This window comes from Linepithema humile, chromosome 5 (assembly GCF_040581485.1).
Source record: "Linepithema humile isolate Giens D197 chromosome 5, Lhum_UNIL_v1.0, whole genome shotgun sequence".
NCBI classification, from domain to species: Eukaryota; Metazoa; Arthropoda; class Insecta; order Hymenoptera; family Formicidae; genus Linepithema; species Linepithema humile.
In genome coordinates, this window is record NC_090132.1 from 2,956,450 (window position 1) to 2,976,977 (window position 20,528).

General features: G+C 40.7%; 2 protein-coding genes across 2 annotated transcripts in view; one reads left to right on the top strand and one right to left on the bottom strand.

Moving 5' to 3' along the window:
* Nucleotides 1–331: 331 nt before the first annotated feature.
* The window catches only part of Ance-3 (angiotensin-converting enzyme Ance-3), a 55,393-nt gene continuing 35,196 nt past the window's right edge, over nucleotides 332–20,528 (bottom strand). Inside the window, exons 11-13 of the mRNA XM_012372743.2 lie at nucleotides 13,601–13,741; nucleotides 4,064–4,230; nucleotides 332–979 (exon numbers count right to left, since the gene is read on the bottom strand). Coding sequence (XP_012228166.1) covers nucleotides 834–979; nucleotides 4,064–4,230; nucleotides 13,601–13,741 — 454 coding nt within the window. The 3' untranslated portion in view covers nucleotides 332–833. The remainder of the gene's footprint in view (nucleotides 980–4,063; nucleotides 4,231–13,600; nucleotides 13,742–20,528) is intronic.
* On the top strand, nucleotides 15,800–20,288 carry LOC105675529 (uncharacterized). Its single transcript, XM_012372744.2, has 2 exons — nucleotides 15,800–17,925; nucleotides 18,639–20,288. The coding sequence occupies exons 1-2, from the start codon at nucleotides 17,914–17,916 to the stop codon at nucleotides 19,887–19,889; spliced, it is 1,263 nt and encodes a 420-aa protein (XP_012228167.1). The 5' UTR covers nucleotides 15,800–17,913; the 3' UTR covers nucleotides 19,890–20,288.

Below are 20,528 nucleotides of genomic sequence, written 5' to 3' on the forward strand. Positions count from 1 at the left end.
GTGTGGCTTTTGTCGTCAAAACAACTTTGGTGCGTTCCATTGAGGATCTTCCTTCTATCGTATAAAATTCCCCTTCCACTCGACGTGCGCGCGAAAGCAAAGGTTCCGGTTAACGAGTTCTCTTTGTGTATTAGTTCGATATAAAAAAATCAACCCGACGGCCCTATTAAAAACGGTAACATTGTATTGTGTGCTGGGTATTAAAGTCTTGATTTTGCAATCCTATTAAAAGAATTGGAGCATTTGTGTCAAAGGATTAGAAAAATAAAATTATTCAGAGGAACAATATCATAATATGAACAATGAGCAGTTCGGAGAAAATCTAGACGCGTTTTACAACAAAGGCAGAATTTTATTTCATTTACCAACAGTGAAGTTAATAATTACATTGTGTGTGAATTATGAGCTGTTCAAGTGTATAAAATGATTTATGCACTTACACTCGCACGACACATACACAGCACGCACACGATTTATATTCTTAGTTGTAACAACATGTCTCTACGTATAGTATTTCGTACATCAATAGTGCGTATATATTATATAATATTCGTTCTATATATATATATATATTTATATACGTACCTTTTTACATTACGAAAAATATGCAGTTATTCAAGAGTGCACTTTAGCGTGCTTGTTGGCAGTAATAATAATTGTTTGACTATCAACCGAAGTTAGATGGATGATTTAATTATTTTGTTTCTTCAAGATTTGAACGGCAATAATAATTATAACTTGACATATTCTGGCAGATTAATGGAAATGAATTTTTCTTAAATTTATTATATCAATACTCGACGATGTATCGACTATTTGTCGAGTCGTCCCGCTCAATAATGCATCGACACAAGCCAAAGAGTCGTCATTATTCCTGTCGTGATCCAAGATGCATATATCGACGTGCCGCTGTTGTAGAAGCCACTGCCGTAAACCTGCAGACCCGCAGTCTCGATGCTTCTTTTGCAAAAGTCCCCATCTGCAAACAGATTGATATTGAATTACGTTAACAGATTTATTAATCATTGAAGGTAATTCCCGATAAACAACAGACATCTTGCGCGAACGATTGATCGATCAAAGCCCTCTCTTTAACAATTGGCAACGAATACAAAAGAAAACAATATTTAAACGCCAATCGTGATACTCTTTCGAAGAGATCGTGCTATAAAGATCGAACGATCGTTCGTTGGAGGGAGACCAGCCGCTCTAAAATCCCGTAATCGAGATCGACAGGAACAAAAAGAGGGTCTGGCGGCTAGTAAAGGGAACCGCAACGGTCTCCCTTTCCTTTCGTGACTCCGGTTTTGCGGATACTCGTCAAATTCGTCGGCACCACCTGAATCACGTATCGTCGTTCCGCTCGGCTCGTTCGCGTATCGAGCGGGTCCGCGCCGATCTCAAATCTCACCGGATCCCAGCGGTTTCTTACGCGTACGATTTAATTTCACCCATGGCTGCGCGATGGAGGGCACGAAATGGAAACGTAATGCTACTTAATAGCAACACTCGTTATCCGGCATCGCGCACAATACACATTACTTCATTCAGATCGCATGACGTATCGGCGTATTAGCTTTTTATAAATGTCACGGCGGCGTTTGAGAAATTAGCGATCGCTTCTATGATTAAGTATTGCCGGAAAAATTTAATAATACCGATCTCGCCGAGTGAATTACGATAAGATAATTGCTGGTGCATGGGAACATCGATCGCTCGACGCGCGCAAGAGTGATCCATCTTTTAATGATTCCCAAGCAATCCTTTATTGTGCGCATAGCAAATCATAATTGCTTTCATACATCATGAGTCACAAGAGAGTCGAAACTTTATTTCGAGCAAATTATATTCTGCGCTCTTTATTAACGAGCTGTACACGAGGAAAGAATATTAAACTATATGTGCGCGCAAATTTTTGTCAATTTTTGCAAAGATATTCAAACCCGATCTTTCGATCGAGAATTTGATAATAGAGACTCAATTAAAACTTTTCGTTTTAGTTTTCTATTACATCGCCTGCGAAAATCATAATCGAGGAAGTTACGAGCAAAGAGAGAACGAAGATCAACTTGAAAGTGAAATTATACGAGAGCGTTCCGTGATTTCTGTTTATCGCGTCGTTACGTATGAGTGCCGCGTACATTTGCTTTTCCCAGCAGGATCATCTCTGAGAAGAAAGCTCTTCCTTGCCCGGCATACTGAACAATTGCTGCTAGAGTAAGCGCTGATTTATGCATTATTTCGTCTGTATTTTCGTCTGTCGGCCAGTTAAAAATATTGACAAGGCATGCGCACACGAGTTATATAACAGCTGCTGCATGCGTCCGCAAGTGCTCAAAATTCAGGTTAAGCTAACGATACTAACGTTGTCTGCATAATACCCGCTGCAATAAGGCAAAACGAACTTCTGCAATGCAAATTGGTTATTCCAAGCGACTCTCTAATATTACGGTGTATCTTTTCACCTGCTGGACATGACGAATACGCCTACCGTGACTAAACCCTTTCGCCATTTCATGATTCGCATTTTATCTCGCGTAAAAACAGTCAACAGGTCTCCTAAATGCCCATTTAACGCGCGTTCTAATTTAAATATTTATCCTTTTGGGAAAAAACAATCTCATTACTTTTTGCTATAATTACTCGCCGCCTGAAATAACTCAGCGCGAGAGTGAATCAACTACGCGCGGCCGGTAGTGTCCCATTGCATAATTCGTCGTACGCGCGCCGTAAGCTCCGAATGATCTCTCGGCCCGATCACGCGTGCTCGGCTCTTGATTGACCGCGCGAACGCGATGTTCGCTCTCACGCGAGAGGAGCCGGCGGGCGCGCACGCTCGAGACTGCGTCCGACGTGTACGCGCGCACACACGTGTGCAAATCCCGGCCGGCTTCTCCCTTCGCGGACAGATGGATGGATGCATCGGAGGAATCTTAGCGGCGCAACGGCGCGATGGAAACGAGAGTGCAGTCGTCGAACGTGTCTCACGACTCTCGTTTTCCCTTTCCCCACCCTTCGTCGCTGCCCCTCGTCGTTGCTTATCCTATCCTAGCTCTCTTCTCCCGGCGGCCTTTCCTCGTTCCACACGACACACCGCTTTCGCAATTTTCCAGTCCCACGGGGCCAGAACTTACAATCGGGTCTTCGAACGGCGTTGCCTGGTGTTGCCTTCGCGTTTTATCGCGGAAATGGCGCGAACGTTACACATAAGAAAAAAGAAGTGTTTTAACGACGGACAAGAAACACCTGGTTGGATCGCTCACATTCTTTGCATCGCTCGCATTCGCGCAAAACCATCAGCCTGGCAGTTACGTGTGGACCTCGTCTCTTTTTTTTTTCCCTTTTTTTTTAGGCAAGTTAAATTCCTCGCGATACTTTCGCGGTATGTAGCGCTGCTTCCACTATCGTCTCTCTTTGGTTTTGAAGGAAATGCCCGTTCGTTTCTCTCACGTTTCTAAAGATATCGGTAGCCTTTAATTCATTACGCGTGACGTTCCTGCCTTATTTAACAGAATTCATAACTTATTCCGCTCGAAGTACTCCGTTATGCTTTCGAAACGCAGCGACATAATTTATGGGATGAGCGCGATGCTCTTATATGTACATATCCGAGTTACATTCCTGCGTTTTTACATAACCGTTTTTATGCTCCGCCTAGCGACTGGCGTTAAGAATTTGGCAAGATGCATGCCGCGTTAGGTGCAGCCCGTTAATCTCAATAATTTCGCCGCATACACCAGATCGTAATTCACAGTCGAATGTCGTCACACAATGAACATTCGTAGTGCTTGCCGGTAAGTAGCACGTGGGAACTGCAACCTTCAATCTGTTACGGTAGGAAATTGCATAATTTGTAGCAAGTTACGTCGAAAGGCACCGCGTTGCACTTATGCCGGTTTTATGACGTCACGCGAATCGATCCGACCTGGCATTATAATAATTCCATTTGATTAAAAGCGAAACGGAAAAAGAGAGGTGTCTGCGATGTCGTCGCAAGTCCGCAAGGTGGAGTGTTCAAATTGAAGAAATTGTCGCGCAAATTCAAACAAGTGATGTTACTCACCGTATGACCAGCCGACGATTTCGCCCGTTCTCAAATTCTCGGTCCTCAACCAATCTTCTAATGGTCGGAAGTACTCCCTCAGAGCGGATCCATCCAATCTGGACTCACCAGTGGCTTCTCGAAGTGTCTCTTGCCATGGGATGGACGATCCCTTTTCCATCACTCTTCTGCGGATAGAAACAATATATTTGTTAATATTACGCTTCATTAATTACAACAATCTTTATTAATCATAAAACCACATTTTTATTTAAATAGAATTACATGCATAAAAATTATTTGAAAAATGTTAATTTATTAAAATCTTTGATAAAATATTTTAAGAAGTTTTATTTTACAAAATGTCAAAAATATTCTTGATTTCTAAATTCTTTACAAAAATCTGTTTAAACGCGAACGTAATTAAATTAATAAGACTGCAGTCTGCATCGCCAGTTTTTACCGGATCGTGATGAAAATGTCTCAATGAAATCATTTCAACGAAAGTGAAACTACCATTGAATGAGAACGGTAGGAATGCGCAAGAACATATGATTTTTCATTTCATTCAGCGGAAGTTGCGATTTACAGCGTTGTCGAGCAAAGGGAATGTGTGGAGTGTGCCAGCGGGAAAAATATTACCCACCGTATAATCTCAGTAAAGCGATTACATAATGGATAATCTTTCGGTGATTCGTAAGTGGATACTATTTAGTAACACGCGCACGGTGCGGCGCTACGAGTTATTTACGGCTCAACATTCTTTCATTGTTCGATGTGTTGTGTTTGTACACAGACAGGCGCGAACGTATCGAGAATATAAGAGCACATACGGAATTGAGGTAACAACGCGTGATGCATAATGAGAGGTGCATAATAACGCGCAATTTTATAACCCCGCCCCGTCGATTCTACAGCTCCAACCGGACTACCGATCTCTGGCAATCCTTGCCGGCGTAGCTCGTGTAGCTCGTGTTCCGTAGCGACATTCCTACTCCGTAAACCCATTTCTTCGACAAACCGTTCGCGTTTTCAATCCGCGTAGACGATATATTTCGTGTTATGACAGCGGAATGCCGACGCGAAATTTATCCCACTGCATTGCCGTTGGAAAATTTACGAAGAATTTCTATCAATATTGACACCATATCTTTGACAAATACGAGCGGTTTAATCGACATTGTCCTATTAGTACACTTCGCACGTTACATATCTTATTTTATTTTACACGCTGTCTGTTTTCTTCAGCAATATTTATCATTGTCTTATTTCTCTTCACGATTTCAAAGCGTAAAATTACATTTCCTGCAGTAATACGAGACAAAAGTGTTATAACCTTTTTTTCAGTTAATACAGTACTTCCTGTTTTGCGGTTCTTATTTTCTTTGTTGTGCGATAGAGTAGATGCAGATAAATAACGTTTCTTCAAAATTTATGCTCTCTACATTTTAATTTTGAATATGGGTCACTACTTCAAGAGTCACGTCGCGCTTCCGGGACGAGAATTTAGAGACATTTTTTATCCTCGCTCATTTTTTGATTTTGCGAGATTTAAAATGGAATTTTCCAAATATAGGCCGCAAGAATTCGTTGCGACATTTTTGCCTGTTTGCTTCGCCGCGTTTAAAATTAAATTAAAGTGCAAATTTAATCGGAGAAGCGAGAGACAATACTCCTCAACGAAAAGATCGATCACGAATAAATTTCGATTGGGCCATCGACATTGTCGACGATCGCACGATCATCGTCTGCGCCGTGCGATCCAAGATTAAACGACTTTAAAGGCGATGCTACGGTCTGAGAACTGGTGCACGGTGCCAACGAAGTGACTGTTTAGACGCGGTCGGTTGCGCAACAGTGGCAGTATCCTGCGCCGATCGGCCTCTCAAATCGATCGCTGGATTAACGGCAAACTCTCGCAACTTTTCCTTTATGCATAATCACCCGACGCTATAGCATTTACTAAGTGGATTAGCGGGCTCTTAACTCGTTTAAAAATCTTTTGCGAGTATATAAAATGTTGCCGCACAGATCTTTTCCTGTTTATGGCATCAACTACGATTTAATGCTTGACTTACATTGGCTCCTATTATTTGGTTATCATTTGGTTCGCTATTAGTTACATGTTCCTTTACAGCGACTATTGAAATTTTGCACTCTTTTTCTTCAATTGGCAGAACCAGAAACAGATAAATAATATACCTAATCAAACATCTATGCTCGAGATGTTATATTTTAACTTGAGATCGCAGGTTTCTTTCGTATTGAATATTATAATTCCATTTGTAAGTGTGAATGTTTAGTGCTTGATTCTAATTTAGGGCAGATATTATGCGAGAAATATAATATTTAATTCTTTCTTAAAATAGGTATTCACTTTTCATTAAAAAAAAAAATACAAGAATAAAACATGTTATAGAAAATTTATTAGGTAAGCAATTTATTGCAATTAAACCGTCGTATCTTTATTTCTGATTTTTTTCCATTTTTTTCCACTTTCCCTCTTGCGTTATATTCCCGTTTCACATTTGCCTGATCACGAGGGAACGAAAATACTATGCATGAATTTTAATATTAATAGATAACATCAGACACACATCCCTGATGGCAACGAATCAATATAATTGCATAGCATTTCCTGTTTTTCATTTATTTTCTCATTCTAAAAATGATGTGATCAAATCCATGTAAAATAGTACAAGAATAACATTGCAGAAGAAATGAGGAAACTCCGAGTAAATTACAGAAAAAAATATAAAAAGTTGTAAAGTAAAAATTATAATAACATATTTTTTCTTCGAAGAGTTGTTCCAACCAAAAATTAGAGTTTCTTTAAACGTTTTTGCGCTTATTGGTGAACAACAATAAAATCAATAATAAATCTCATGCAAAACAAGCTTAAAAAATATCCAGTGATATTAATCTCTTAGATTTGTACATTTAAAATATTCTATATTATATTTAAAATCGCAGAAATATTGGATAAATTTTTAAAAATGTCCCAAGCGCAGTTATCTGATTATATAAACCAGTAGTAAATAAATCATCTCAAGAAATAATTTAGGCAGGCCGTCTATGTATTTCTATTTGATGATCGATTGTACTCGGGTTTCAATAGACTTTTTGTTTCTAAACCGTGAAACCAGGTCGAGCGAGAGAGATCAATCTCGGCTATTATTATATATCGCACCCTCGCAATCGTTTCAGGGTCGTGCATCAGTTACGTCATAACGGTCTATCGCGCAACTGCAGTAACGTTATCAGAAATAGCGGTCGACCGATAGCGTCGTCGCGGCGCAATCGCAGCGCCGGCGTTACGAGATACGAACTCTTCGCCGTACGAGATTTCTCGCTGAAATCAATTCCCCGTTCCGGCCGCTTCCGGTTCCTTCGAGAGACCTCGTTTGGAATAAGGAATGCTCAAACACTCGCCAATCTCGTTTCATGGGAAACGATTCGACAGGTAAAAATATTTTGATATGCCCAAGGGGCTCGATCTCTCTTTCTCTCCCCCTCCATCTCGGTCTCCTTGTCTTTGACCGTAATTTATATCGATCATATAATTTCCGGTGTTCGGTACGTAGGCGAAATCAGTACTTTCCTGCCGACGAATGATGCATTTCGTAATACAAGATGCTGTGAATGCTGCACGAATGTTCTGTGATCGGATATTAACAAACAGGTGTCATGCGTTTATTGCAGAAATATAAAAAAGTCTAAACGTGCGATAAAATTACTTAATTTTAGAGTACAGCAAATAAGATTTGTATAAAAGTTTTTATTACTACTACTACATCTTCATCTTTAAGAAATATAGCGCGTTTAAATAGTTTTATTATTTTTTTAGATTATACACAACATTTTCTGATAAATTTCGGTAAATAAGTAAGAGGAATTTTAAATTTTAGTAAATTACTACAAATTATTACGAAAAATTCTATTGCGTTGCACTTGTAAATCGATAAGTTAATTTGATGATCGACAATTATGATTTAGTGTAAGTATTAAAATTCCAGACTTGAAAGAAAAAGAGACTAAATAGTGAAAGTATCGTAAGGAATCTGCAATAATGCTAAATGATCTTAAACGGCAATATAAACGATACTCAACAGTGAGTTAAAACGAGATTGTGTTCTCATTGTCTGTAATTTGAATCACGTTTCAGTTTTTGCGATCGTAGGTAGGGATGATCTCATACATTCAAAAGACTCTGAAAGAGGCAGTTATGCGGCAGTTACACTCAATTGCATTCGAGGCGTGAATGTTGTACAGTATACCGCAAAACCTCTTCTCTGTTCCTCGATCGAACTTTCAAAACGATTCCTTTCCGATCCTCCGCGCAGCCGTCCGTGGCATCCAAGGACGAAGTATATATTTGCATTTGTGTTTAAATTACAGTCGATATCGGGATAAATCAACCATCATGTCATATATCTCTTTTTGCAATTCGAAGAATCAACGTGTAATCCAATAATATTGATAAATAGATATAACAAATGTACCAATATTTATAAATGCCACGTGCAATATTACCAAATATAGTATGTTGCAAATTAATAACAAGCTCTTCTAATTAATTTCACTTTGATTTAAGCCGTGATCACGTAATTTATGTCACGATATTTAAAGTTGCAAATGAAAAAGTTGATACCTCGCGAAGTAATTAACTCCCCGGAAATAAATTCTCGGAAAATTAAAAGAGAAATTAATTTTATGTATATACAAAAACAAATTGTTAATGAAATTCTTCCAGCGACAGCCTTGAATATAGCAAAAAATTATATATGGCGTATTTTGAAAAATATTAACTACATCGAAAATGTCATTAAACTGCGCAAAAAATATCGCAGATTTTGCAAAATTAATTGATCATGATTTATCTCACAAAATAACAATTTACGACAGTCACTTTTTGATATCAAACGTTCAATCGCATTGCGTGCTGTAATCGACTTATGTTTGCGGAAACGTGTGTGCCGATCGATTCACTGCGTGGATCTATGTTACCGCGGCTATCGGTAGCGATTTGCGAGTTTACAGTTCTCCGTGCGACGCCCTCGAATCTTGCGCAGTGAAAACGGAAGTGTAACGCGTAACAACGCGCCGCGCTCTCCCGAGCGTCGAGTTTCTTCGCCGCGTAACTGCGTTGCGACGGACTCTCTCGCAGTACGCAGTAACCGTGTGCTCCTTTACGTGACACACGCACGTTATTTCTTTTTTTTTTTTTTACCGCATACGTTGCTTTTGTAATCGGCGCGACGTCGTCGTCGTTGTCGTCGACGTGCCGCAAAGCGAGAGCTCGAGATCGTCCTTCGATCACAGGAAGTCAGTTCGACGGAATCTCGATCCTCGTGCGCCGAATGATTTCCGGCTGAATTTCCGTTCGGTCGTTGATAATACGCAATGCACTATGCGAAAGACTCGTGCGTCACATCAAAGTCTTAATAAAGCTAATGTAATACGAGCATTTTTGTAATAAAAAGTATTTGATCGAGATTCCGGCGGCGAATACGATTTAATTTATTATGCCGCGAACGAATTTGTTGTGCAAAAGTCATTATTGGAAAAAAATGTTTAGTATTTTTATTATTTTATTGAACGATATCGCTTGTGATGTAACAACATATTTTAATCGAGATTGTATAGTTGTTTATCCAATTTTTCAAAAGCAATTGAACATAGCATTATTGCTCTCGTACAGAAATACATATTATCGTTAAATCCTATCTTTCCAAAAATACTTTTGCCACTATGAAAACTGCTTTATTGCAGGAAGCTTCGGCAACTTGGCCGCGCGCCAAGAGATTTCGATCTACGAATCCGGTCATCCTCAAACGCGGAACAATCCTTATCGAGTTTCCGCTTGCCAAGAGAACCATATGACTTTTCCCGTGTATAAAACTTTGCTCGCATTACGCCTGCAAGTGTGTACGAACAAGTACGCAGACTCAACCGACGAGTGTATCGTAATGAACCGACGAAACGAGAGAACGTTTCTAACACATAAATTATCACGTCGCTTGAATAAAACCTAATGCTTTTTGTCATTTTATATAACTCGTCAGCGAGCGCTATTTCGTAACTGCGAAGGAAACATGGGTGTCTCAACGACATGCGTGTGTTTTTTTTTTTTTCGTTTCTTTTGCGCTCCTTTTAGATACACATGACAGTTCCTAGATTATTTTTCCGCGTCTCGCGATTTTATAGTATATGCTATATGCTATATAGTTTTATTACACCCCTCCCCCCCCCATCTCATACCTTTCGTCCATGTGCCGGAGTTTAATTGCTCGAGATATGAAGGCAATCGGATATTTCGTGAGTTATGAAGGTCGATCGGATTTTTAAAATATTCTTATAAAAGCCGATTCTGTACGTCAATCGATCGATGTTATGACATTATATGAGAAAATATTTCATTATATTTTATTTAACAAATATTGGAATTACCATATATTTATATATATTATATATAAATATGAGTGTGAGAACTTCATCACGTAATCGATAGAGATTATATAAATATCGATACAATATCGATATAGTATTAACATTCACTGATTATAAATGCCCATGTTTTTGCGTTTTTCCTCGCTTTTACGGGTTCTTTGTGCCAGCCTGATTACGCGTGTTTGCCGTTCCGCAAATTAAGATCCGCACCTCGCTCTCCGTAAACGACTGCTAAAGATCATTATTATTATCGTGATCGGGATATTTATCTTGATTAAACAAAATTGCAGGAGTGACACGGTGTACATTGTAATAATGTCGAGAGACAAATGGGGCGTGTTAGCGGCGAACGTAGCGGAATTGTGGAGTCAAATAAAGATCTCCCCGTCGTTGACCCAGATAACATTCGTCAGAGAACTGCTGTCGGGAAGGCGATCGAGAAGTGATCGGTGATGATATAACGCTCAGCCGCGAGCCTGAGTTTACTGAATGGAATTTAGTGCGCGGTGACTGGTCGCGTGTCACGCAGGATAAAGATGAAAATTATTCAGCCTGATTCCCGAGCAAGTGCAAGCGAGATTCAACGTTAACGAAGCCGCTGTCAAAATCCGTTGTCTTGCTATGGCAGACCGATACGATCTAAGAATAAGCGTCATTACCGCGTACGCATCTTGCAACACTCGCATGGAGATCATGATCATGCTCGCGTGCGTAATGCGCCCCGTAATCAACGACGCAAAACCACAATCTCGCCGCAGAAGTTTGCGCGCCGACATCGAGACGAAATAAATGCGAGATTCTACCTCGACGCTAAAAGCGCCTACTTACAATTAGCACCATCTTTCAAGGCGGTCCGCTGTGTTATTGCTTATTGCCATTGCGTACTTTTACGTCAATTTAATTTAACGATTTTATCATCCGTTTACCGTCATTTATTTATATGCAATTTGGGAGTTTCTCAAGAACAATTAGCAAATTTAACAACTTGACACGACTGCGTAATTAAAATGGAATTTTTTCATCATGGTTAAAAATTTTAATATGGTCATTGAATCATGCATGCATTAATATCCAGACGACAAAATTGTTTAAAAAAGATTTTAAAATTCCAGAAAAAATCGGCAACGTACAGAAATGTTTTAGACTGTCCTTTGAAGATACATGTCAAAATAGAACTGGGTCTGTCAATTAAGGATCGTTGCATCGACCACTTTCTCTCAGTGCTAACAATTGTCTGCGTTACACACTCTGTAATGAATTCAACCTGCAGTCAGTAGTTAGTGTCTATATTCGCGTCCGATTATTCGGAAGATATCCATACGAGAACAGCCGTTGCGAAGACGTGCAATTATAAATGTAGAAATCGTCGTAAGAGATTTCATGCTCCACATTCCGGATATAGTTACGCGAGAAGCTTTACGGTGGATAAAAATTTTGATTGTGCAACGGCGGATAATTACGAAATTTAAACTGGACATCTAGTAATAATAGAAAATTAAGCTGATAAATCATAAGCAGCTAGCCCGAAGTAGACTATAATTTATCACAAATGACCATGTTAATTGACATGACGATTTGGAAAATGAGATCTATATTTATGATACGTAATATAATATATGTGACGGGGTTGATGTGTCATAAATATGCGAATTTGAATTTTTTTTAAATGATTCAGCAAGACGGCCGGAGAAAATTATGATCTGACATTTCGAAACAGGAGCGCAATGCGTAATTTTCTTAATACTTTCGATCATTTCAGATTAAATATTTCGTCCGTTTCTAAATTTGTCGCAGCGATTGACAAAATACCACATTAACGCTGCATAAATTTTAACCTTGAATCTTAAAGAGATTCGGGGCCAAAATGTCAAGACTCGGAATGAGGCATCGATCGATTGCGGCCCCGCCTTGCCGCGTGGTTTTGCGAATTCCCGACATTTTAAAATAAAGCCGGCTTTGCTTGTATGAGCACCAGGTTCTTGACGAGTCAAGAACGTTTCGTTTGCAAGAAACGGTATATAATTAACAAGTTTTGAAAGCGAAGTGGGCAATAAAACTTAATAATAAAAAAGTCGTCACCCTTCGAAAAGTTTCATCTTTTCGCGATTAGATATTCAAATATGCCTTTAATGTAATGTTACACTCAGAATTAGAAATTTGTGAATTGCGACGGAAATAAATGATTATTTTCGGTGATAAACTTTGCGAAACTAACGAAACAAAAATTGCGCATAATTGTGCAACGCAGAATCGTGTCAAAATACTTGTTTTTCTTCAAAGACACTATAACAGTAATGTTTTAAACTGGAAAAAAGGAGCTCTGTATAAAGCAGCTGATTGCAAAGTCGCAGTATCATTGAGCAGTCTCATCTATTTCCTTTCGCTTGCCGTTGCGTCATATTCTCCATGATTTATATTTTTTATTTAATAACCTAGATATACGCGATGCTTTATTTAGATATGCACCAGATTTTTATCTATTCAAAGCTGCATTTGAATTAAATGCTCGACTTTTCTAAGTATTATTATTTTAAATATGTATCACGCGTGCACACAAACTTAAAAACTCTGTATCAATATTTTTTTCTAAGTAGATGATTAACATTTGTCGACGTTATACACTTTTTACCGAGTTATGTGTCCGTCTATACTTTATGAGGTTTTAATGCACCGTTTAGCATTGTAAAGCGGTACTTGCGTTTTTCCGCTTCCATTGTACACCTTGTTGCTATCGTGTTGTTTGCTGGACGTTGAAATATGGACGAAAAATAGCGGTGCAGCTTTCTTAACCGTAAAAACGCGACTTGCAAGCACGACGTGCGAGAACGTTGGTCGTTTCCGTTTATTCGCGGAATGACTTCAGCGAAGCAGCCTGGCGGTCGCGATCGATCTCGATGTTCATTCGTGCCGTAAGTAAGAAACGTGCTTATTGCGAAAGCACGTAGTACACGTAGATTAAAAACTGATGATTAAAAACACCGCTTTTACGCCTGCATTTCCGTTTCTGAACGAGCGTACGAGGCGGATTTTACGCCAGGCGTGGTGTAAAAAAGAAGCTTCTTGCTTATCCGGCTTAACGACGATGATTGATTAAATTTTTTAACTCACCCTAGAATTCCCCCGGCCTCCGGGCTTCTGTAAAAATCACATTTGTGCAGCGGCCTTCTCGGATCGTCGAGGTATCTCTGTCTCGACGCCTGGCACAGCGCGCGATACAGTTGGAATTGAAGAACTCCAGCCACGAAATTCCTGTAAAATATGGGAGAAAGTTAATTAGCTTATTTCATATCTTTCATGCGTATCTCGATTCGTTGAAGCGTTGAATCAGTCTTATTCTCGCATGAAAAGAATTATCGCACTGTAGAGGCGAATTTTAAAAATATAAAGTGTCTACGCGTAATGCGAAAAATGTTCGGCTATTCATTAAACCGACGAGCTTTTTTCCTGACAGACGCGTGCGACATTTTATTAAACTGATTTTATAATACACAATGAAAATATTACAGAGGCTTGAGGAATCAGGAAAATATTCCACGAAAATTGTGCAAATTTTATAACAATTTCTGCGAATAGTAAAATTGTGAATACTTTATAAAATGTTGAATTAGTATTTTTTAATAATCTTAATATCCCAATTATATATTACAATATTTATAAAAGGAATGAAAAAGGACAATTATATTATTAATTTATATCTGATAAAAATTTAAGGCAAAATGTGAAAGACGCGATCGTTATGTTTAACTTATTAATTTTCGTAAACCTTGAAGAGGCCATCTCCAAGGCCAGTGTCAATGGGGTCAGTTGAGGTTACGAAGAATCTTGATTTCTATACAACAAGTAATGTGACCGGGAGACACAGTACTCTCGCATAGATCCGCGTTTTGCTGTCATGTAGTTAGAAAGAGAGAATCGCTCGGCAATAAGCAGGTAAGTATGTTGTCGTTTCACCGAGAGACTCTTCATCGGCAACGACCTTTACGTAATACCATCCAGGCGATCCACCTGGGCACCGCGCGCGCAGTTGGGAATTGCAACCGTTATTTACTTCCACTTTCCACGACTGTAACGGTCCTCTCGCGCGGATTTGCCGTTTGAAAATACGAAAGTGTCGTAACGCATGACGTCTGAATATGTATACGCATATATTACGATTCATGCTGCTAGCCATGAAATCATCGATAAAATAAAATAAATACACGATTTCCCAGCCTGAACATGTTTTAGAAAAGAATCTTAAAATAAAAAAACGTTGTCTGAGATTCGTCGGCCACATGACAAGATGCATGATTCCGGATGCACTGGTTTTACGTCTGATACATAAATAGCTACGTTTAATTAATTATGATGCTTCTGATTATAATAATTATCATTGTGTAGAAAGAGAGAAAATGCCAGCGAAAAATCCGGCTGAAGAGCATTAACATAAAATTTGGCATAAATTTTGCCTTGTTGCGAAATTCAACGCGGGAAGGCAATCACTTGATTATATAGTTGCGTCTGCTTTTATTGGCGAATTTCATCGATTAACCTTTTCTGTCTACCCACACACGATGAGTGGGCGAATGCATCCAATTGGCATCACGGGAGAGTAATATTCAAGGGGAAGGAATCGTCTCGCGAGAAAACGATTGAATCAGGTTACACGGTTGGTTGGAGCCGAGGTAAGACCTTCGCCCTGAATGACAGACATCGCGATAGCCTCGATTTTGATGTATTTTTTTTCAGAAAACGTAATCTTATAAATGGAAATTTTATTAAAATCGAAATAAAATTAATGGCGAAAAAAATTAGAGCAAAATTTAACAATGAAATTCATTAGTAATAAAAACAAAGAATAAAGATAAGCGACAGAAAATTTTTAAGTAAATTCCTTCATTATTTCCTTTAATTAATTAAACATACAAATTCTAAATTTAATTTCTCTGCGGAATAAATTGAATTTTAAATCAAAGCACCCACTCATTTGTTTCTTTTCTAATTATTTTAATTCAGTCTAATTAATAATTTGTTCCTAATTAATAATAATCAGTTACTTCGATGTACCAGATTATTAAATTTTATCTGAAACAAAAACTTTTTTGTTGTTTTATCCGTTCATCATATATAATAATGTACTTTCTTCCTTCTTCATTTCTGTATTACGAAATACATTGATGACATGCATCGCTTTCGTCTGTGAAAGATAAATTACAACTTTATACTATAAATTTTCTGAAATAACTTTATGCGGTATCATTTGCACGGTAGAGTGATATAATGCCACGCGTAAGGTGATCATGTTTCGGTGAATAATACGTTAGCAAACATCGACATACTTGGCCGCGTGCAAAGCGGAGGGGAAGGGGGAGAGGAAAACGGAACTTTACCGAGCGACGCGAAAGCGGTATCGTGACGTTGGACCGCGTGTCCCACGAAAGGGAGCAACGGTGCACCCACGAGATCGGCGGGAGATAAATTTTCTAGCGGCGTGTCTTGCGTTCTCTTACGTGTTTGTGGTCGCTATGTATGTATGTCGATTACGTGGCGCGCGAGGCGTTGGACCCCGCGTATGCAGGCGAGGTGAGGACGCAAAACGGAACAGCAATGGCGAAAGGGAGAGGATGGATGATGACGTTGATCGCGCGCGATTCGCGTGACCGTTGCAGCCGATTGCCACGAAAAATGACGTATTGAACTGCACGTACCTGAAATGCGCCACGTTGCGTCAGTGCGATCGGCGTACAACAGGTTTAGCAGGGGAGAATATTAGAAAACGAAAGGAATTTTGTCTGGTTAAAACTGTCTGTTTTCAGTGTTATTGGCGTCTAAACGTTAAATCTTCCAAAATACTGTTTCTCACATTATTGATGCAATTTTTTTTAGCATCAATTAACTATATATAAAATTAGTTAGATATCTTTCTAGAGGATAATTATGACTAATGTAACGTGTAACAAATTGAGATTAGAATCATCTGACATCTGAGAAATCATCCTTTATATAAATAAACGTAGATATAAATTTGAAATCGTGGCTGATAATATCACGATAATGAAGCAGGAGGAAGTTTCCGAGTTTGATTAAAATGTTGCCAGCTACTCAGGCGCGATAGGGTGGAAATTTACTATATGGCAGCACGTAGAGGACGTTCGATGTAACATTGGAATGCGAATTGTGTAGGAGGATGTGAAATTGTAGAGAAAGGGTAAGAAATTAGTGTAATTTACGCACGGAGAAACTAGGCCACATGTCAAAATTTTACGTTTGCGCGCGTAACGTAAAAGCTGTATGATTTGTTGTAAACTGCTATTAAAAAGTAAAGGAAACGAAAATGTTATATCAATAAACTTTAATATAAATCTATAATTTTTCCGTACAATTAATCAACATTTGCTTATACAATTCGTAATAACGTGCAATATCGAGTTTCATAATATGCTCTATCCTCGATTGCGTCTTTGCGGTTGCAATCCAATCTCCCGGAAGAGTTTTGTCGACTTCCGCTCCGGTCACGCAGCATTTCTACCTCGAAGAATTCGACTACGACACGTAGTAAAAGTTTAACCCAACCCAAGTGTCACTTTAACTGTATTTCGAAAAGAGGTAATCCAGAGTTAAAAGATTCACGTAACATTGTCAGGTCGTATTAGAGGAACGCCAAAATTGCCAATTTAACTTTTAACAATTTTGTGAAATTTTATTTAATACATAATTTATATAAATATATATCTCGCGTGAAACCGACGTGCCGACGCACACTGACAGCCGACGAGAATCGCAGAGTGATGTCACGTTTTACTCGCACGTTTACCGGCGGTATCCGTATCGGCAGACAGATTGAGATTTATCCGGATCAAGTTCTCGTGAAACATTACGTGTGCGAAGGTACGAGGGTTTTCACGTACTGGTAAATTTAAATTCGCCTCCGAACTGGAAAGGCACGCGAGCACGATCGATGTCCCGTCGGCGACTTCCGACACTAAGGGACGCCATGATTGGTATGTCCGTCGTTTCTCAGAGAAAGTATAAAGCTAAAGCGCAGTCAAGGTACCGACGGAGATATGCGAAAAAAAGTCCGGCATTGCGGGCACACACTCGAAGAAGGAAGAGAACGAAACCCGTTCGCTAAAGAAGGAGAGGAAGGTTTCATCGCGACGCGCGAGCGCGCCAGCGCGCGTTTGTATTTGTACGGGGAGGGTGAAGAGGGAGAGTGGGGCGTCTGTCCCAAAGGGGAGTGGTGGTCGCTCGGACGGTGGGACCGTCGTCGTCTCGTAGCTGAACAAAGAGGTGTAACGTGGGGGGTATACGACTTGGAGCCCCGGACTCGACGGGCCCCGGGTGGCGAAGGCGAAAGTGTGCCGCGTATATAAGGCAGGGAATCGACGGCAATCAGCATCCAGTTCACTCCTGGACGCACCCGGAACATCGCGAGAGCAAAAATGAGAATCCTGGTACGTCCTCCGAGCCGTAGTCGACTCGCTTGCGATACTTTTCGCCCAGGTGTCGCGTCGCCGGAACGCGAGAAACGTGTACCGAAGAGTAGATAACGGCACCTGCGATAAGTGAACGAGAGTCTCGGGATTAACCGGGGGTGTGAATCGTTCGAGGGATATTAAGCGCGCGTGTCTTTGCCCTCTCGATAGTTTCGACTTCAAAATTATTAGAGAATTTTGAATGCTCTTCGTCGCGGAGTGTGTTTTTAAACGAGTATTTTGTATTTTATTAATGTCCGACTAATTGCGCGATTCGAATATAATACGAAATTTTTATTAAAGTCCGAAGAATACATTTATATATTACATCGTGCGGTGATGTACTTGTATGTAAAATCATAGGTCGGAATAGATTTTTATTAACACGCGAAGAAAATAAGTCGATTTTTTATCATTCTAAAATATAAAAAATAAAAAGAGAAAGAAAAGATATACATTTTTATATATATCCTTTCGTAACAGCGACATGTAATTAATTATTACGCATTTATTGATATTGTACGTTATTAGTAGAAAGGCTCAGTCTCGCGTTCGTAATTTTTTTTTTTTTTTTTTTTTAATATACACGTCCTTCACGTTTTCCCGTTGATTAGAGGTTTCGCAATTAATGAGCCGTAAGCTGAGATTATTTACGTCAACCATTACGACAGATGATATTGCGTGTTTTTCAGGTTTACGTGGCAGTTGTCGCCCTCGTGGTCGCGACAGTATTGTCGGAGAAAACCGAGAAAGTCGAGAAAGCAACGGGGGAAAAGCCCGTTGAGAAGAAGCAAGAGAAGCGAGGCCTGCTAGGCCTCGGCTACGGTTACGGCTACGACGGCGGATACGATATTGGATCCGGCGGACATGTCGGCCTCGACCTGAGCAGCGGATACGGCGCGCACGGTGCCGGCGGATACGGCGGATACAGCGCGCACGGTGCCGGCGGATACGGCGCGAACGGTCTCGGCGGATACATCGGCAGTGGATACATCGGCGGCGGATACCTCGGCGGTGGATACATCGACCACGGTCACCACGGCCACCATGATCACGTGAAGACCGTGACCGTGGTGAAGAACGTCGCCGTGCCTTACCCCGTGGAGAAGCACGTGCCCTATCCGGTGGAGAAGCCCGTACCGGTCCCCGTCAAAGTGCCGGTGCCGCAGCCGTACCCGGTCGAAAAGCACGTGCCTTACCCCGTCAAGGTCTTGGTGAAGGTGCCCGTTCACGTGCCCCAGCCGTACCCGGTGGAGAAGAAGGTGCCCTACCCGGTGCACGTACCCGTCGATCGTCCCTACCCAGTCAAGGTTCTCGTACCGCAACCTTACCCCGTCGAGAAGCACATCCACGTCCCCGTAAAAGTACTAGTGCCGCAACCGTACCCAGTTGAGAAACACGTTCCCGTACCGGTGAAGGTCCCGGTCCACGTACCCCAACCCTACCCGGTCGAGAAGCTCGTACCCTACCCCGTCAAAGTTCCAGTCGACCGTCCCATCCACGTGCCCGTTCCCAAGCCCTACCCCGTGCACATCGACAGGCCCGTGCCTTACCCAGTCGAGAAACCAGTACCCTACCCCGTGAAGGTTGCAGTTGACAGGCCGTACCCGGTTCCAGTTGAGAGGCCCGTGCCAGTCGCGGTCAAGGTACCAGTGCCGCAGCCGTATCCAGTCGAGAAACCGGTGCCGTACCCAGTGGAGAGACCCGTGCCGGTGGCAGTCAAGGTTCCAGTCGACAGGCCGTACCCCGTTCACATCGAGAAGCCTGTGCCCTATCCGGTGGAGAAGCCGGTGCCCTACCCGGTTAAAGTGCCGGTAGCGGTGCCAGTGCACCACGAGCACGTGCACCAGGAGCCCCTGCACCACGTGTCCGCGCATCACGATCACGGCGGCTACTACGCCGGTGGATACGAGAGCGATATAGGCTACGGTCATCATCACTAAATATCACAAATTCCCGATTGGTTCTCCGTTGTCGCCTCGTAAATCTCTCTCAAGCGCCGACAACGGACAACCGCGTGGACCTTGCGCCTTAGGATACGAAGGATACGATCCGAAACGTTGTCGTGCACCGCCGTGATATCCGCTTTTGTACCTGGATCGGATCGGGGACCATCTCCGGTAAATGATCACGCACCGGACCGCGAGGCCGATCGATTGCAACGAGGGCGCGGCACGGCGACGTGTGCCAGTTAGGAAGAACGAATGACCAGTAGGGATGTACTCGATCTTTAACGATCTTCGCTCGAGAGCAACTCGCTTGTCTTACTTTTGTACCGATATTAGCAAAGTATGTATTTTTTTACAGAAAACGTAATAAATATTATTATTGTAAAGTAATTACATTGATGTGTCTTCTGTGATTAATTTATTTTTCCTAACTATTTTTCCAAACATTTCCGCCCTCTTAACAAATAAGAAGCATATTATTATAGAATAAATAAAAAAAAATTCATAAGAAACAAATTCAATAAGAAAGAAAACATATTCAGAACAATTGCATTTAACAATAGAATATACAATACGTTAATATTATTAAGAAATTTACAAATAGGTTTTGAAAAATAGCATTGCTAAAGAACA